The sequence below is a fragment of the Phocoena sinus genome, chromosome 1, assembly GCF_008692025.1.
Source record: "Phocoena sinus isolate mPhoSin1 chromosome 1, mPhoSin1.pri, whole genome shotgun sequence".
In the NCBI taxonomy this organism is placed as follows: Eukaryota; Metazoa; Chordata; class Mammalia; order Artiodactyla; family Phocoenidae; genus Phocoena; species Phocoena sinus.
In genome coordinates this window covers 107568974-107587879 of record NC_045763.1, presented here as the reverse complement: position 1 = coordinate 107587879, position 18906 = coordinate 107568974, and the positions used below count along the sequence as shown (strand labels likewise).

The following is an 18906-nucleotide window of genomic DNA, read 5'->3' as shown; positions in this document are numbered from 1 at the left end:
GGTGGCTTAAATCCATAGTCCAAAAAGCATTAAGATGCAGAAACTATTACCCCACAGAAATCACTCTGATGTACTGTCCCACTGACTCATTCCTTCTGTTTTTTAATTGGGTTGCCTTATATGCGGCTCCATATTCCCAGCTATTCTTTCTACAGTACAAATGGTTCTATACTACCAAAGGGAGAAGAAAAGCTCTCTGAGCTCTACCCCAAAGAGAAATGAGAAAATACTCTATATGATTGTATCTCAGAGGATGTTAGTATCTAAAAAAGAAAGCTAACTTCATTTATCCCACCTCTAGTGCCATTTCTGTAAGGCAGGATGGAAAATGGACTTTAAAAGTGTGTGGGTCACTGTATTCCTTCCCGACTCCCTAGGAAGTTTGTCATATATCCCTGCACACTGCCTGCAGGCCTCTAGAATTACTACTGAGACCCTAGTTGAAGAGGCAACTTGAGTTTTTCAGGGACATGAAGAGTCTGTGACTTTTTCAAATAAAAAGACCAAGAAACCAGAGAACAGTAACTCTATCCTAACAACAGGAACTAGAGTTTTCCAATACTAGCTCAAGGAAAGCAAAGGTATTAAATTATAGTTTCCTCTAGGGCTTACAGTCCAAAGGGAAGTGACTTTAGGTAGGTCAGTCAACATTTATTCCTCAATGAAAGGAGCAATTTGGGGTGTAATCTGATCTATTCCTTCTTTCCGTAATCAGAAGACTCTAGATCCAACGAGAAGACTGAAGCAGAGAGAACTGAAATCAACTTTCTTGAACTGTTTTGAAGCTATGAACCAAACCTCTCAACCAGACACTGAATTAGAAGCCTAAGTAAGCATAAAACTGATAGGTCTTTTGTATATATCTGCCATTTATGTATAATCTGTGCAAGGAGAATAAACGAAAGGATCTCCTAAGGAAACTCGTGGCTTGGATCTAATATCCTATCCAGGTTAAGATTTTCTTGATCTTTAACAGATCTCTCACTATACATAATGACCAAGACAAATCTTTTAAAAATATGAAGGAGGAACCAAAAATGTTGCTATCATCCACAACTGAATGAAGAGACGTGGGTGTGGGAGAGGGTTGGGTCAGGGGGGATAAGGACAGAAGTACACCTCATCAAAGTAAAAGGTTGACAATGTTAAAATAGTCCCATCAGGCCTTTTCAGAAAAAGTTATAACTTGGCTAAATAGCTAAAAAGAGAACACCAGAAAAATGTCGATTTATACTAGGCACTAACAATCACCAGACTTCAATGATACAGTTTAAACCTGTAATAGAAAAGAGTTTAGGGGAAATATCTGTCAAAAGGACTCCATTTCACTCATTAAATAAATCTTCTTGGAGGTCCTTTTCAACTCTCTAGCTCTAAAGACTATAGACTTCAACTACCCTGACCTCTTACAACCATTACAATCAAAAAGGAAATGTGAGAAAGACCAAATCCATCAATACGCATTTTTCTCAATTTAAGTTCTATGCTTCCAATTAAGCATAGCCTGAGTGAGAATTCATTTCATTTTCGTTCACGCTTTTTATTCAAGCACAAGGTTCTATAAGCACACAATGCTTTATCTAAAATTATTGTAAGGTTGAAAAATGCCTGGCAAAAGTAGAATAATTCAGTAAGAGAAAATGACTGTGCCCCTGAAGAGAGAATGGAATCATATTATAGCATGCTAAATATGATTATATGAATGATGTGTCCAAAACATCATCTATCTGTGGGATACAGAACAAAGTTCATTAGAATCATGTTCTCTAATAAGATGCCAAATCACCACACAAAATTGTTAGACCAGCAAGCTCTCTCCAGTTAGCACTGTTTGTAAGCCTCATTCCAGCTATACAGACCAGAAAGTCAGTACCAGATTTTAGTCACATCTACATTATCAAGACCAAACTTTTAATTTCTCTTGTGCCACTAAATCACCTAATTTTCTAAAATGTTTCCCAAGGACCAATATCAAAGGTAAGTAGCTATAGTACAAGTTACTCTGTCTTTTCAAGATCCAAATCAGGACTACAATTCACTCACTTTCTCCCCCAATCTACGTATTTTGTTCACTGCCCAGTAGGAAGTTGAGTTTCTCATTATTCACCCCACAACCTTAATATTTCTAACATTTAGCAACTGTTCAAGATAACAAGGGAAATTCCTATTCTCGTTGGAGAATGACAGAAGTAGTAGTTTACATAAATTACTGTAATCACTGTGAGCCATTAGAACCCAAATATCACCCATGGTTGAATCTTAATAGGAAACTTAGAAAGTGTCATTGGTCTATTAGTAAAAATAAGGAAAGGAATTTCTTAAATGCCTTGTAATCATATGACAGGCTAGCCTTTGGTGGGGTGATATTTCTACAGCTCGATTACCCTCCTCTTTACTTCTACAATGTTACAGAGCTTTGTGCAGGAAAGGGTCACTAAACATTGGAAGACTAAGAAAAAATGGATGATTCTGTTTATATTTCCAATCTCCTTTCTTAAATGACCCATGTACCACCCAAAGCCTAATAAAACTGAAAAGCTTTCCATTAAGAGGAAAGCTTATGGCTACCAATCTTTTACAAACTATCAGTACTTAATCAGAGAATTCCATGGTGTTTCTCGAGTAGAATATTTTCTTCCCTGTCCATTTTAGAGTGACAGATGATCTATCTGTTACAGGCATGGCTAAGGTTACAGAAACTTGGAAAGAATTTATAAGGTAAGCAAGCCATGTCAACACATGAATGTAAAAATAAAAGTGTCATATGAAAAATGGAGGGAAAAAAGAAAAACCATTGTGCTTCACCTCGTTTAGAAAGGGTACTCGGTCACATTTATGGGGCTGAAGAGCCTCAATCCCTATTCACCAAATTCCATGTTTAAAAACTGAAACCTGAGCTTCTAATCTAGGAAATTAATTCCAGCAGAAATAACAAATCTCATGGGTTAGCAAGGCTACAAAGTAAACTTGGTTACTTTTTATACTCTTGACATTTAAGATACCAGAAGTATAATCTCAAGGGCCCCCTTCCTTACATCTGTCATGTTGAAATAAGAAAGCATTGAGACAATGACCGAAACCTAGAAAGATCTGCGACATTTCTTTCTAAACTATTCAAACACATCAAAGCCAGAAGCCTATTACTTATTGTAATATGGAGAAATGCAAAAGCACTAAAAAGTAAAAAATACAGGACTCCATCTAGTGCCATTACCAAATGAAAAAAATACAAGAAATATTTTCTTCTAGTCATAATGAGTTATTTGGTGAAATACTGAACTTAAAGGGGGACATTACGTTTGAAATTATCTTTTTATATAGAGAATTCTGACTCTCGAAGACTTGGGAGCTTTCTTAAAGTTGTGTTCTGACTAAATACTATACCCTTAGTTTAAAGAAAAAAATTTTAATGGAATCTAATCTGCACCTAATCTAATTTCGCTGTCATTCAATAATCAACTCTGAAACAATATTAGAGGTAAAGGTTTACTATAAACACTTTAACAGTCTTTGCCTCTGCTCTTTAACTTGGCCTTCCGAATACTTTCAGTCTTCTATTGCAAGACTTGGGTTTGGTTACCTTCTGATAAGGATTATACCACTTTTGCAAAGTCATTCTTATAGAGTCTCAATCTCTTATCTCTCTCTTATCTTGAAACTTTGATTAAAAAATTGCTCTCACTCAAAGAGCAGGAGTTGATTGAATGGCAAAAATAATACACACGCATGCATTTATGATATGATATGGAACATATGAAATGGATTGTGAAAGTGAGGGAGGAATAAACTTTATTGGCCTGTAGAAGGGATGAGGGAAGAGAAGGAAGGGCTGGGGAAAAGAATGAAAACAGGTGGGAAAACTAAAATGGAATGGTTAATAGTGTGCAAATATACTTTGTAACCTCCACGATTCAACTTGGAGACAGCTATGTACAGTGAAATACAGGTAGACTAAAGTGAGTTTCACTTTGTAGTTGATGCTACTTGTACCAGTTCTATCATTAGTAAGTCACTGTTTAATTCTGCCAAAGTCAGACAAGGCTCTCTGGTTAGTGCAAACAAGAGTCTCCATCCCGGGCTGCAGTCTGACCCGCCAGTGCTCAGAAGGCATGCTCGTGACGAACTCGCACACTTTCCAGTTCCCCACCTCCAATGGCGGCCAGGGTCTCCAGCCTGCTTAAGCGCTCCAGGCTTCTTCCAAGAACTTCTTCTAGCCGACTGCGTATCACCTGGGCCCCTTCTAGTTCCACCTGCAGAGTTCGGTCTCTCTCAGAGCTGATTAAACATGCCATACATGGAAGGAAAATGGATTAGCCATCAATGTAATGAGTCCAGAGATGCTTCCAAAGAGCCATCAGTGCCACTCTGAGCCATGAGACTTTTGGAGTAATTGTTCTCTAGGACACAGTAAATGAATGTGGTCTTTATTGTGGCCCTTGTGTTCAATGCTGGTAGATTAGCAAGGCCTGTTTTCTGTAAAGTTTGTCCCTTTATCCTAGATTCTGGGCCAATTTGACATAAAATTATAGTTCCTAATATTTATCTCACACCATTATAGCCCACTAAGAGAAATTTCATTTTTTAACTAAAAGCGTTAGTTTCTGAAAAGTCAAAACCCAGTAAAAACTAAATGCAAACTGAATCGATATTGAGCCAAGTAGGGTCGCTACTGAAGATACTCGTTTTCTCATTTGTTACGGAAAACTGACAGTGCTCTGAAAAAGAATCCAGTTCACAAAGAAGCAGAGATTCTTTATAAAGTAACACACATGGTCCTATTTTACCTTTCCTCTGCCTTCATTTTCTTGAAGGAGAAAGAAAAAAAAAATTTTTAACTCAAAAATAAATTAGAGGGCTTCCCTGGTGGCGCAGTGGTTGAGAGTCCACCTGCCGATGCAGGGGACATGGGTTCGTGCCCCGGTCCGGGAGGATCCCACATGCCGCGGAGCGGCTAGGCCCGTGAGCCATGGCCACTGAGCCTGCGTGTCCGGAGCCTGTGCTCCGCAACGGGAGAGGCCACAGCAGTGAGAGGCCCGCGTACCGCAAAAAAAAAAAAAAAAAAAAAAAAAAAAAAAAAAAAATAAATTAGAAAAAACTGAATAGTAAAAGAATAAAAATTAGGAAAGAGAGAAAGGGGCTACGAGGGAAGGCAGAATAAGAAAAAAAAAATTAAGGGAATATAAAATGAACCAGAAGGATATAATATACATGACCAAAAATCAAGAGGTACAGGAAAATAGATTCATCATGATGGCTATGAGTAATCCTGGGGTAATATTAGCCATAACAATTATATCTTCTTCAGTTATATTCAATGAGTATCAGTGCCCTTTACAGTCTTATAATGAAGCAGCCTTTAATAATAGGACATGGATTAGAGAGAGGAAAGAAACATACAATGAGTGCTTACTATACGCAAGCATTATTTTAGACACCTGACATGTCTCCTCATTTGATCTTTGCAATAGCTACACGAAATGGATGCTACTTCTGACTTAAGATTTAGACACTGAGGCTCAGAGCAATCCCTACAACTAGTGACAAGTCGGGTAGTCCCAGTTGTGATTTTCTTTTTCTCCCTCCTTGTATACTGTAAGCATCTGCACTTAATGAGGAATAAAAGGAAAAACAGTGCAGTCACTCTCTTACCTCTCTGGATGGGCATGGAACCTCACGAGACTGCTATAGAGCTGTCTCTCTGCTTGTAAGGCCTCATTGAGCCGACTCCGTTCATCTACCAGTCCTTCTAGCATCAGCAGCAACTGAGGGAAAAAGAATAGAAGCAACATGCAAATAGAGACATGAAGCCACAGTTAATCCTGAGAAAGAGACCAAAAGAATGTATTAGCATGAGCTATGACTCAAAAAGCTCACTATCTCATTACTGACTTAACCTTTCTATATATAGCATGTTACAGTTTTCAAGTCAATGCCATATTATCCTTTTTTACCTTTAAAACTCTATCGGGGGCTTCCCTGGTGGGTGCAGTGGTTAAGAATCCGCCTGCCAATGGAGGGGACACGGGTTCAAGCCCTGGCCCAGGAAGATCCCACATGCCGCGGAGCAACTAAGCCCGTGCGCCACAACTACTGAGCCTGCACTCTAGAACCCGCGGGCCACAACTACTGAGCCCGCGGGCCACAACTACTGAAGCCCGCACGCCTAGAGCCCGTGCTCCGCAACAAGAGAAACCACCACAATGAGAAGCCTGCACACCACAACAAAGAGTAGCCCTCGCTCGCCACAACTAGGGAAAGCCCATGCGCAGCAACGAAGACCCAATGCAGTCAAAAATAAATAAAATAAAATAAATTAATTAAAAAAAAGAAAACCTCTATCAGGCAGAATTCAAATATGGGAGCAAGAAGAAGAAAGAGGAGAGCGAAGCCAGAAGGACAGGAAAGAGGCCAAGAAGAAGGAGTGGGAGAGAAAGCAAGGAAGGGCAAGAGGGAAACATACAATAGGACTTACTAGTACTCTTCATTCATTCAGTAAACATTTATTGGGCACCTTCTATGTGCCAGACTCTGTTCTAAGGAGAAGCTTACTATCTAGTGGGGGGAAAAGATATTCATGAGTCACAGACACATGTCATTGTGAGCTACAGTAAGCGCTATAAAGAAGATGAGCTACGATAGTGCATAACCGCAGAGACCTATTTAAGTGAACTGGTAGAGTTAAAAGCTAGCTTGGAATGAGATGAGTAGTTAGTGAGAGAGATGATAGTGGAGACAGGGAGGAGTACAGGCAAACAGGTCATTTTAAGAAGCTTGGCATTAAAGAGAGGTCACATATGGCGCAGCAGTTACAAAGGAACTACACGTGTGAGAAAAAAGCATCTGTGGTTGCTACTGACCAAGGCAGGGAAATTTAGAGCACAGATTTTCTATGAAATTCCATCAACAGACACCTTCAAAAATAATTGAGATTGACGGCTTGTTCAATTGTTTATCTCACAGTAAAAAATAAGGTTTGTAATTCAATAACTTACTTGTTGTCTTCGGTTTCCGGAAGTTTCCTGACCCTGTGATTCTACTGAAGCAACTTTTTCCCGAAGAAGTAAGACTTCTTGGGTCAGGCGTTCCATAGCTGGTACGTCTTCAGGATCAACCAGCTGCATCTGCAGGTCCTAAAAGTCAAAAACAAGTATAGTAATAAAAATACTGGGTTGCCCAAAAAGTTTGGGTTTTTCCATAAGATCTTACGGAAAAACCCAAACGAACTTTTTGGCCAACCCAATAAGTAATAAAAACGCTATTCAGCACAGGAACAAAGTAACAAATCTCTCGAAATAGTTTGCTATACTTTAAGTGGGATATTAATAAGCCGTATGACGGTAACAATAGCTTCTTTATGAAATCTTAGCAACTCTGACATAAACCAGAGAGAATATGGCAATATCAAGAGGCTCAAACTAACAGTGCATAAGAAGACTCAATGTATCCAAGTGTTGTCTGAAGATGCCCTACAGGTATTCTGAGCTGTAATCATTTCCAATAGTCTTTAAAAAGCTTTCAAAGACCTTTATGAGGTCTTCTTTAATCTGTATTGTCCTGGTCAGGGACTCCATATCAGCAGCCTGCACCTGCAGCTCTTCCTCTTGCACAGCCATCATGGACTGGAGGGCGGAGAGTTCCATCTGTGGAGAAAGAAATCCTGAAGTCAGTGGGTAGAGGAAACAACATGTGTCACAATTACATTCTAACATTGAAGCAAATGCTTTCCCATATCTTATCAGCCAGTAGTGCAAATAGAAACTAGAGCATGAATAGTGCGCTACTGGATCAGATCAATAGACTGCACTGTGCAGTACTAAAGGGTGTTTCATGGGAAGTTGTAATGTGGTTCTAATGATATCCTCCATCTTTGTTAGCACTACAAAACATACCAAATTTGTTTAATTAATGAGTTTATTATACTACTTTAAAAAATGGGTTACCATTAGCAGACGCAAGAATAGATGCTTTTCTTTACATAAGTATTTCAGCTAAAAGATTAAAAAAAAGACAGAATATCTCCATTTTTGCAAGCCTTAACGAATTAATAGAGGCATCAATCATCAATATCACAAGAGATCACCAAACATTACACACCTCCTGATGGAAGAACACACCACCACCTATGAAGAAGTCCTACCAAAAGTTAACACTGTAGGCCCTAAACGTTCAATGTTGTATCTTCCATCTCTCCTCACCAGAAAATGACAGCCAAATATTCGATTACGACAAATTTCACTAAAAATCATGATAATTTCCACAGCTGCTAACATTTACCAGGTGCTTATTACTGTGTTCCAGGCCTTATAAGAAATACTTTGTATATACTTAATCCTTTTAACAAACCTAATGACTTGACTTCTGTCCACTTTTTCAACCTCGGTATGAACCGTTTTCTACCTCATAGGCACACTGGACTTTTTCTGTTCTAGGAATACCAGACTTTCTCTTGACTCAGAGCCTTTGCACCTACTATTCCCTCTGCTTGAAATATCTTCCTGAGTTGCCTCCTTCTCATCCTCGAGTCCCAGCTTACACGGCACCTGCTCAGAGAAGCATTCTCTAGCATTCTATCTCAAATGGTCCCATACATGTTACTTTCTATTATTTCCCTCATATCGCTTATGACAATCTGTAATTGTATTATTTGTTGTCTGAATCTCCCCAGTAGGAATTAATTACATAGGGTCAGAGACTTTGTTGATTTTGTTCCCTATTCATCCCTGCCACTTGCCCTGGCTTAGAGAAGGTACCTATATAGCTGATGAATGAAAGAATGAGTGAATCCTCCCAACAACCCTACAGAATAACTACTCTTCTACTCCTCAATTTACAGATGAGGTGACTGAGGCTGAGAGAAATTAAGGAACTTGTTCAAAATCAGAGCCAGTAAGTGGTAGATCCAGAATGTAAACTCAAGGAAGTAGACTCAAAGCCACCAGACTATGTCTTATATGCTTCATGGTAATGGCAAGTTATTTGAAAGTCAACATTTTAAGGAAATATTTTGAGATAATTTTTTTAAAGTAGTTGTGACAAGTGAAGATGGATGACACACAGCTAGTTTAGGGTGTAATCAAGCCTCCTAAAGGAAGCAGCACCTTTTTCCTTAAGTAATATAAAATGTAAGTTATAAGCAATAAAAATTTTACTTGTGTATCTTTTTTTTTTCTTTAATAAATTTACTTATTTATTTTATTTTTGGCTGAGTTGGGTCTTCATTGCTGCACGTGCGCTTTCTCTAGTTGTGGTGAGCGGGGGCTACTCTTCACTGAGGTGCGCAGGCTTCTCATTGTGGTGGCTTCTCATGTTGCAGAGCATGGGCTCTAGGTACGCGGGCTTCAGTAGTTGTGGCATGAGGGCTCAGTAGTTGGGCTCGCGCGCTCTAGAGCGCAGGCTCAGTAGTTGTGGCGCACGGGCTTAGTTGCTCCGCGGCATGTGGGATCTTCTTGGACCAGGGCTTGAACCCGTGTCCCCTGCACTGGCAGACGGATTCTTAACCACTGTGCCACCAGGGAAGTCCTACTTGTGTATCTTCTAACTCCATCAATGCTTATAGAATCACTGTGTGGACTTATGATGGTTTATAACTATACAAAGGTATTTGATGATTCTGGGCTACTGCGGCAGATTAGGAGGAAATGCTTCTCCTCATATTTCCTTCCTTGTTGAAGGAGCTCAGTTACTGTAACTCCTGACCTCTCTCCACCCCTTTACTCACTCAACCCTGGGCAGGCAAAGGGACTTAACAGTAGACTGGGGAAGAATAAACCAAGCAAGCTTGACCTAGTTCCACCTTTCCTCTTCTTGGGAGACAGCTGCCTGTAGGAAGCCACTGCTTCTCCAAAGGCAAGCTCTTCCCCACCACGCAGAATGGTCTGCTGAGGCCCAGCGTTGCCTGTCTGGGCAGATAAATCTACCTAATTCTGGGGATTGGCCAGCAGGCCCACTTGGTTCTTGCATTAAATTCTCTATGTAAGCCTTTATCAGTAATACAGTTGATAAAGTACCAAACTACCTGCCACTATTTTATTTCATTTCTCATTTTGTTCAGATCTTGGGTATGGAAAAAGGGGTGCTCTTAATTATTAGGCGCTCTTCAGAGACCTCTGCCATTTTCTATCGAGGTAGTTGCACCATTGAAGAAACATGAAAACATGAAGAAAAAACATTATTGCAGCATGCTAAAGGTCTGCAGTCAGATAGACATGGGTCTTACATCTTGGCATAATCTCCCGAACAAGGCAATTTAAACTGAGCTTCAGATTCTTCAATTGTAAAATGGGAATAATATCTACTTTTCAGGGTTATGTGAGAATAGAGAAAATGTATTAAAATGCATGGCACAGAACAGGCAATCAGTGAATGATAACTATAATTACCACCACTACTATTATCTCAAGGGAGTAGGGGGAATGTTGAAAAATCTGGGAAAATCTATATGGCTTTGGTAAATACCTAATATTAGAGGAAATGTGATAATAAAAATACATAGCATTGAGTTGAGAAGTTGTAGTTGATTAAGAACATACAGACGTAAGCAATAGAGCTAAATATAACTCACTCAAAATACCGATTTTTTTCTTTTAAATATTTTTCTTCAAAATATCATTTATAGTAATTATAATTTTAGGATCCTGAAAACAGGACAAAACCAAAAGTAACATTACTCTTAATTGAATATATGTGAGATAAATAGGAACGGCATGTGGAAACTAAATTATCTGACATGATAGTGGCTAGGGCAGAACCAAGAAAAAGGAGGGGAACTAGGGGATTTTTTAAACTAGTATTTTTTAAATGCCACACAATTTCATATCCTCAAAACTTGATTCATATAACTCTGTAAGGAGAAATATGGTAATGAAAAGAGAAATTAGAGGTACAATAAGATAATTTCATTACAAATATGAATGCAGGTTTTATATTATAGATGTAACTATGACAAAGAGGTAGAACAAAACTGAGGAGCTATACAGACCAGCCAGCTAAACTTAATTTAGGAACTCATGACACTGACCGATCTAAAATGGAGGCCATAGTTACATAAAGGCTTTCAGTTTTAGTCTATAACTCTATACTGTGGACCTAATGCTTCTTCTACATCATAGTACAAACAACCAGCTGTATAGGGAAGAAGAAGCGGAAGGGATTCTGTAAGGCTGAGAGGCCTCTTCTAAGAAAATTGATGAAACCTCTATTGCTAGAAATAGAACATATGAATGGGAAAAATTATCTGCTCCAGGAAATGACTTCTTAGGAAGTGTTTTGAGTCACAAAAGACTTGAGTTTTAATCTTAGCTTTAGCATTTTATAGCCATATAACTCTTCCCCACCTCCAGGTTTTAAAACAGTGTTTCAGCTTCTTCATCTATAAAATAGGGCCAATATGACTTACTCAGCAGAGCTGTATTAGTGCTAATTTAAGCATCCAGTACAGTGCACTGCATATAGCAAGTACTCAATAAAAGTGGGTCCTTCTCAAATTTCTCTTGTTCCATGTTTCTAAAACTAATTTCATGGATCTAATGTCATAATTCTAAGCAGCAATTATGTAGCACTTCATTTTTTCACAAGTCCTTTGTAATTATTTTATTCCAGTTAGCAATGGGCAGAGAAAGCTGTGTTTTTTCAGCACTTAAAAAGTTTTAATGATCCCCATTATAAATAACAAGAGCATCTTGGTGAGAAATGTGTATATAAAGGGATTTCTAATTTTCTCCAGAAAGAAAAAAGGCTCAACTTGCATTTGGACCCAGATATTATACTTGGAGAATTTTACTCTTTTAAATATGAAGTATTTTGAAAAAAACAGGAATTAAGAAATTAGGCTTAACAAGAAAACTCACCCGACTTTCTCTTTCTTTTTTAGCCATGAGCTCAAGTTCCTCTTTGGCATTACTCAGTTCTTTTTCCAGCCCTGCAACTGTATCCAAGTCTCCTAAAAATGAATACATAATGCTAGTTATAATCAGTATCAACATAATGTGACCTTTGCTGCCTTGTTTCTAAGGAATTTAAGATACAACCCAACAACAACAAAACACATATGCACAGGTTGTTCCTTGCAGCATTATTTGTAATAGCAAAATACTGCAATCAACCTACAAGCCTATAAAAGAATGAATAAAGCACAGTATATCCACACAGTGAAATACTATATATAGCCGTAAAAAAGAATGAGGAATATCTTTAATGAAGTTATACGGAGTGATATCCAAGATATTAAGTACAACAAGCTGGGCACAGAAGAATACATCTAGTTAAGTATGCTTTATATTAGGAAAAGGGGAAATAAGAACATACACATACACATCACATATACACATAGAATTCATCTGCTTATTTTTGCAAAAAGAAACACAGGAAGGATACCTCAGAAATGAAACTGGTTGTCTTCAGGGGATGAGTAAAAATAGCAGAGAAAGGACAGGGAAGTAGATGGGACTTCAGAGTACACTTTTCTATATTTTTGAGCTTTGAAGCACGTTAATGTTTTATTATTAATGTGTAAAGTTAGTTTCCACAATGAGGAAGCAAAAGCCAAACGCTGAATACTAACATAAATAAATGAAACTAAAGAGCAAATTGACAAGATAACCACCCAGAAGATAATAAAAAAAATTAATCCAAATAATTTCTGAACTCAGTACACCCTTGGTGGGAAATATTCTAAGGATAAAAAGAATTATAAAGAAATTTTAAACATTATTTAATAGATTTAGTGTTGATGGTGGTATTCATGTAGCCATTCTGAAACTATTTTTGTGTACTATGCAAATGTATAAATATAGTGATGTTACAGGTAACCAGGTTTCTCAATGTTGGGAGAAGGCAGATACAAATACAAAATAATGGAAAGAAAGAACTTGTATTGTTTAACTGGAATTAGAGGAATCAGCATCAAATGGAGATATATGTGTGTGTGTGTGTGTGTGTGTGTATATATATATATATATGTGTATACACACACACACACACACACACACGCTCACACATATAAACATCCTTAGCTCTGTTCACTTAAAAGGGCCTAGAAGCAAATGACATACCTGTAGCTATGAACCTATCTTATATCCAGATACTAGTATATAAATGCCATTACCCACTAAAAGGAACCAGAGAGCTCCTTGAAGTAAGGGATAATTTCAGGGCGGAGGTAGGCAAAGTAAAAGAAAATCACAGAACATCTTATTGTGCCAGAAAGTATGGAAGTGCTCAAAAACAGATGGGGAAATACCGAAAGGAGAGAGGAACAGCTTGAAGGGGCTCCAACTGGCCAAATCCGGGATAATTTGGTTATCAAATGGACTAATGACAGAAATGGATAATAAAATGATTTTTTTTAAAAAAAAGAACCCATTACTCCATACTGATATAAACAAACGGAGTAGGAAGAATAGGGAAAGGGCATCTCTTCTTTATAAAAGAATACACACTACTAAACAAAGAAGGAATTTTAGAAATAGAAAATCTCTTTTTTAAACTACCAGATAATGAGTTCCAACAAGCTCAAAGGATGCTAAAACCACTGGGTGAATGACTGTGGGAAAGCAGAACTATCAACATCTCGAGGCATTTGCTGGCAGATCACTTATTAATTACAAAGGGGAAAATGAGCCTTCAGAGTGGAGACATCTGGCAGATACAACCTTAACCAAACAAGTAAACTTAATATCACCGAGCATAACACAAACTGATACCATGTGCTCCTGATGTGATGCACTGAGAAAGACATCATCCACGTAGTATTCTTGCCAAAGATGTTTAACTTGAACCTAACCATGAGGAAACAATCAGAGCCAAATTGAGGGCCATTAGCTGGCCCAGAGTTTTACAAAATGCCAATGTCAGAGAACAGACTTGTGGTTGTCGGGGGGTGGGGGGGAGGGTTGGATTGGGAGGCTGGGGTTAGCAGATGCAAACTATTATATATAAACGGATTAACAACAAGGTCCCACTGTACAGCACAGGGAACTATATTCAATATCCTATAATAATCCATAATGTAAAAGAATATGGTAAAGAATATATATATATGAAAAACGGAATCAATTTGCTGTACATCAGAAATTAACACAACATTGTAAATCAACTACACTTCAATTGAAAAAGCAAGCCAATGTTAAAAAAGACAAAAAAGGCTAGAAAACTGTTCTAGATTAAAAGAGACTAAAGAACCATGACAAGTAGGTGCAATGCATGATCCCTGAGGGAAGAGAACAACCAGCTATCAAGAATATTATTGGGACAATGCGAACTCTGAATACAGACTGTACATTAGATACTATGACTGTATTAAAGCTAAATTCTCTGAGCGTGATAATTATATTGTAGTTATGGAAGAGAATGCCCTTGTTCTTAGGAAGTACATAATGAAGTATTTAGGGATAAAGTGTCAATGATTTCTGTGAGTAATTTTTAAATGGTTCAGAAAAAAACATTATATCTGTGTGTGGGTGCATGCAAGAAATAATGCAAAAGTAGCAAAATGTTAACAATTGGTGAATCTTAATAAAACTGTATATGGGTATTCATTGTACTATTTTGCCACTTTTCTATAGGCTTGAAACTTGCAAAATAAAAACTTGGGGAAAGATGCTTTTAAAAAAAGGTAAATATGGAGTAAATTGAACAAATCCAGCATCCTTTACTCTTTAACTAGCATAAAGTTTCCCACTAAAAAATGACTACTTGCACAACTTATCTATGAATTCCATAATACCCTACACTATAACACAAAGTTTATACATTCTTAAAATCATTTAAAAAATCGTAAGTTTATCCTCCAAGTCCACAACATTTCTTATCATAGCACTATAATCACTAAGTCACTAACCATGGTGAGCCCCTATTTTTGGAACTCACTGGATAACAGCTTCTTTGATGCTTCCCTAGATCCCAACCTTTTGGTCTGTGAAAGTCAGAGACTCTAAGGCACGCATTTGAGTTTTGCTCAGTTGTTTTTAGGGAGTTCAAGGCCTATAACCATCCCTTGGATGGAGGGGAGCTTGGCACTGCCTACCCCTCCCAACACTGTAATGTGGGTTATGTCAATTTACAGTGAGCAGCCTCAGCCTGCTTAAGGTACCCAGGAGACAGGTCAGCCCCGTGGTCCTGCTGTGCAGGTTTGGAAACCCTGCCTCCCGCGTTCCTGAATCCCTGCAAAGCTAACTGAAAACGAGAATTAGGATGCAGTTTCTCTGAGTCAAATTGTACAGCCAGAGCAATACTTTTAATTCAAAATAAGGCAAGGGCAGTTCTCCCTAGAAGACACATGTCTTCAGCCTTTCAGTGGAATCCAAACTTATTTTTTCCATTTTGGTAGGAAGAGAAAGAGAGTCTTGGCAAAACCTATTAACAGAGAGTTACAGGAAGGAAAGACAGAGGTTCCTGAGTGAAATGAAATTTGATACTTACCTAACGCAGACCTGGGTATGCTAGTATCCCCTTTGTCAGTCAATGAAGTGCTATCATCTCTGGAGGGTATAGGCACTGAACCCTAAAAATTGGAAGAGTCGGGGGATTTAGGAAGATACAGGAACCATGATCACAATGACAAGGACTTGGAACATTCTTGCACAACTTGATATTAAAATTATCATACTTATGCCCCAGATATAAAAAGAAAATGCAGTTGGCATAAACATCTGTACAAGTCTATGGTTCTTACTTGATCAGTCTGCTCTCCAAGATGGGGACTGACAGAGGTAACTTCAGCTGGTTGGTTAGAGATGAGTGCCTGGGACGTCATGAAATCTTTCCCTCCTAAATACTGGCGCAGGGCCTGTAATTCTGAATTTCTTTCCATTAGGGCCTGTACCATCTTTTCTGCAGCAGCCTAGTAAGGAAATCACACATAACATTAGAGAGATATCCTAATAAAAAAAAAAATTTGTGTTCTGATGTCATTGTTAAAAGCCAACCATTTCAGAAAAGCCAGTGGGGCCCTAAGAAATAGTTTCCTTGCTTTTATTTTATAGGAAAAACCATAGTCAATGAGCGGAAAGAAAGTCTCTCATAGGCACAATATTGGAAAAACGGAATATAACACATCTGTTACAAATAAAATAATCTAAACTTGTTCTGCTAGAACTATCAGGCTAAGGTATTAAGATTCTGGTTTGAATTGGGTAACATACGTCTTTCTTTACTCATGTGCCTTTGGCCTGAATGCTCTTTGCCCAAACATTTGTTTGGTACACTCCCTTAAGGTCTTTGCCAAATGTCAACTTTATCAGATTGGCCTAGTCTGCGTTTCCTATCTAAAACAGCAATCTCATCTCTACTCCTAAGTCCCCCGTCATGCTGAATTCTTTTTACAATGCACTTACCAGTAATCAATATATCTATTTATTGTCTCTCTCTCTCTCCCCAGCCCCCCGCCCTGCCCCAACTGGATGTAAGTTTTCTAAGGGCAAGTACTATGTTTTGTTCAGTGCTGAATCCCAAGCACCCAGAACAACATCTGGCACATAGTAGGCACTCAATTCATAGGTACTCGAGACCTATTTATTGAATGAATCAATTACACAGAAACATTTTTATCAGACCACATGATCAGGAGAATCTGAACCTCAAAATCACCAAACCCAGTTTATTTCATTTCAAATCCCACAGTTTTCTAAGACACAGGATGGTACAATAAGGAAAAAATTTAGAACATTTTTTTGTGACCATTACCACATAGAAAGTCTGCATTTAATCAGAAAATCTAGAAATAGTAAACTAAGACTAAAAGAGGGTGTAAGATGATGAATATATCAGCTATATTATAGCATCGACTGTCTCTGGGAGAATTACTACTATTTTAAATAAGAAGCTGAGCTCTTGTCATAACTTCTAAGGGAAATAAAAGAATAAACTTCCAGTTTTAGTATGTAAAATTCAGACTCTTTAGGGATTTGGACATAACCATCTTAGAGGTAACAGTACATTATTAATTTGCCTTAATAAAAATCTCTGTGAAATTATGAGAAAAAACAGAGTGAATAATACACAAGACATCTTGTGCCATATATATGATCTATCTGGCTTGGTACTCTTTTTCTAGCAGTGCTGTTTTTAGCACTGCTCCTCCAAGTGTGGCTCATGGCCCAGCAGCATCACCATCACCTGGAAGCTTGTAAGAAATGCAAATTCTTGAGGCTACGTTTTTAAAAAGCTATTCAAGGGATTTTTCTGCATATAAAATTCGAGAAGGGGCTTCCCTGGTGGCTCAGTGGTTGAGAGTCCGCCTGCCAATGCAGGGGACATGGGTTCGTGCCCTGGTCCGGGAAGATCCCACATGCCACAGAGTGGCTGGGCCCGTGAGCCATGGCTGCTGGGCCTGTGCATCCGGAGCGACGGGAGAGGCCACAGCAGTGAGAGGCCCACGTACCGCAAAAAAAAAAAAAAAAAAAAAAAAAAAATTCGAGAAGCAGATTTAGAAGAATACAATCATTCCACTTTTTCTTGCGCTGAAAACCTTTTGTAATTTCAGGCATCTCCTAGATTCCATTATTTTACTACCAGCGGTATATTAAGTGTTATAAGGCTAATTCTTTCAAATTACAAAGGGGTGAAAAAGAAAACTCAAAGACTTGTTAGCCTCTTGCCAAAGACTTAAATAATTCACAATGATCTTGTTAGGTCTATTCCAGAAGCAATTTCTGCAGCACATGGCAGCATGTATCTAACAAAATGTGTATTTACTGCAGTGGGCCTAAGAATTGGATGAGTGGAATATAACCATCCCATAATATAAGGAAGCATTAGAGAATATTATTGTCAAATAACATAGGCAAATGATAAGAATCTAGTTCCCTCTGAGAACTGACTAGGGAGAATTCTGAGTGACTGGTCCCTGAAATGCAGCACAAGTCAACTATACTAGACTTTCTCTAGCCTTTAGGAGAAAGATACGTGAAAAGGAGGGTAAGTTAAGAATTTACTTTTGAAATATTTGTCTACTATTATTTTGAAATTACTATGAGATTGTTTATTCTCATCATGGCCTTTGAAAAAACACAAACTTTTTTTTCTCTCTTAAAATAACTCAGATTTTACATGAATTAAGAGAAAATATGTAAAGTATACGTTTTCCCATACCCTGGCTAGAAACAAAATATCACTCAAGTCTTGATAATTTAGAATCAAAATCAAAACACTCCAGAACCCTATATTCCTTTCTGTCAAAATTATCAGAACATTAAGGAAAAGAAAATGTACATAATGAATTTTATGAGTGGGGACATGTATTATTTAGGCACCCTCCAAATGCAAAGTGTTCTAGAAATATTTCATACTCTGATGACTGATGTAAAACTGTAGTCTAGTTAATAGACTGAAGGAGAAGAACTAACAGAATGGACGGTAAAATGCGGACTATAAACGCACTAAGTGGTACTCTTCTGGACTGGGCATTAGTCCTTACTTGGCTCTCCTGCTCCCTGCTGCTCATGGACTGAAGCAGGCCCTGAATCTCCATTTCATATTCCACCACTTGTTTGTTTCGATCACTTAGAAGGTCCTGCAGCATCCTTTCCTTTCGCTGTAGACGCTGGCACAGCTCCTCAGCTATCTCACTCTGTCCTGGTCCAAGTTTGCAGAGCAATGTTGCACTAAGATCCTAATACAGGAGAGACAGTGTAAGTTTTGGAGGAAAGAATTCCATCCACTGTATATCAAAGGGCTTAAAAGAATCTATCATAGAAGAGAGAGCAAGTATGATGTTTTATTCATTTTTGTTCCCGCAGATCCAGCATAGGCCTGGCACATAAAAGACTGTCAATACATGCTCAGTGAATGAACACTAACAATACAGAAAAAAATACTTAGAATGGCAACTTACATATTGTTTTCTAAAATAAGTCCTTGCCCTATAATGCTCAGGGCACATAATAACGTTAGGTGCGGATAAATGGGCAC

The 18906-nt window shown here is 38.2% G+C and overlaps 1 protein-coding gene across 1 annotated transcript in view; it reads right to left on the bottom strand.

Annotated features, from left to right (window-relative positions):
- The window catches only part of LOC116752630 (myomegalin-like), a 225454-nt gene that overhangs the window by 59267 nt on the left and 147281 nt on the right, over positions 1-18906 (bottom strand). Inside the window, 8 exon segments of the mRNA XM_032629403.1 lie at positions 4148-4275; positions 5650-5762; positions 6993-7130; positions 7524-7640; positions 11847-11938; positions 15418-15499; positions 15671-15838; positions 18413-18607. Coding sequence (XP_032485294.1) covers positions 4148-4275; positions 5650-5762; positions 6993-7130; positions 7524-7640; positions 11847-11938; positions 15418-15499; positions 15671-15838; positions 18413-18607 — 1033 coding nt within the window.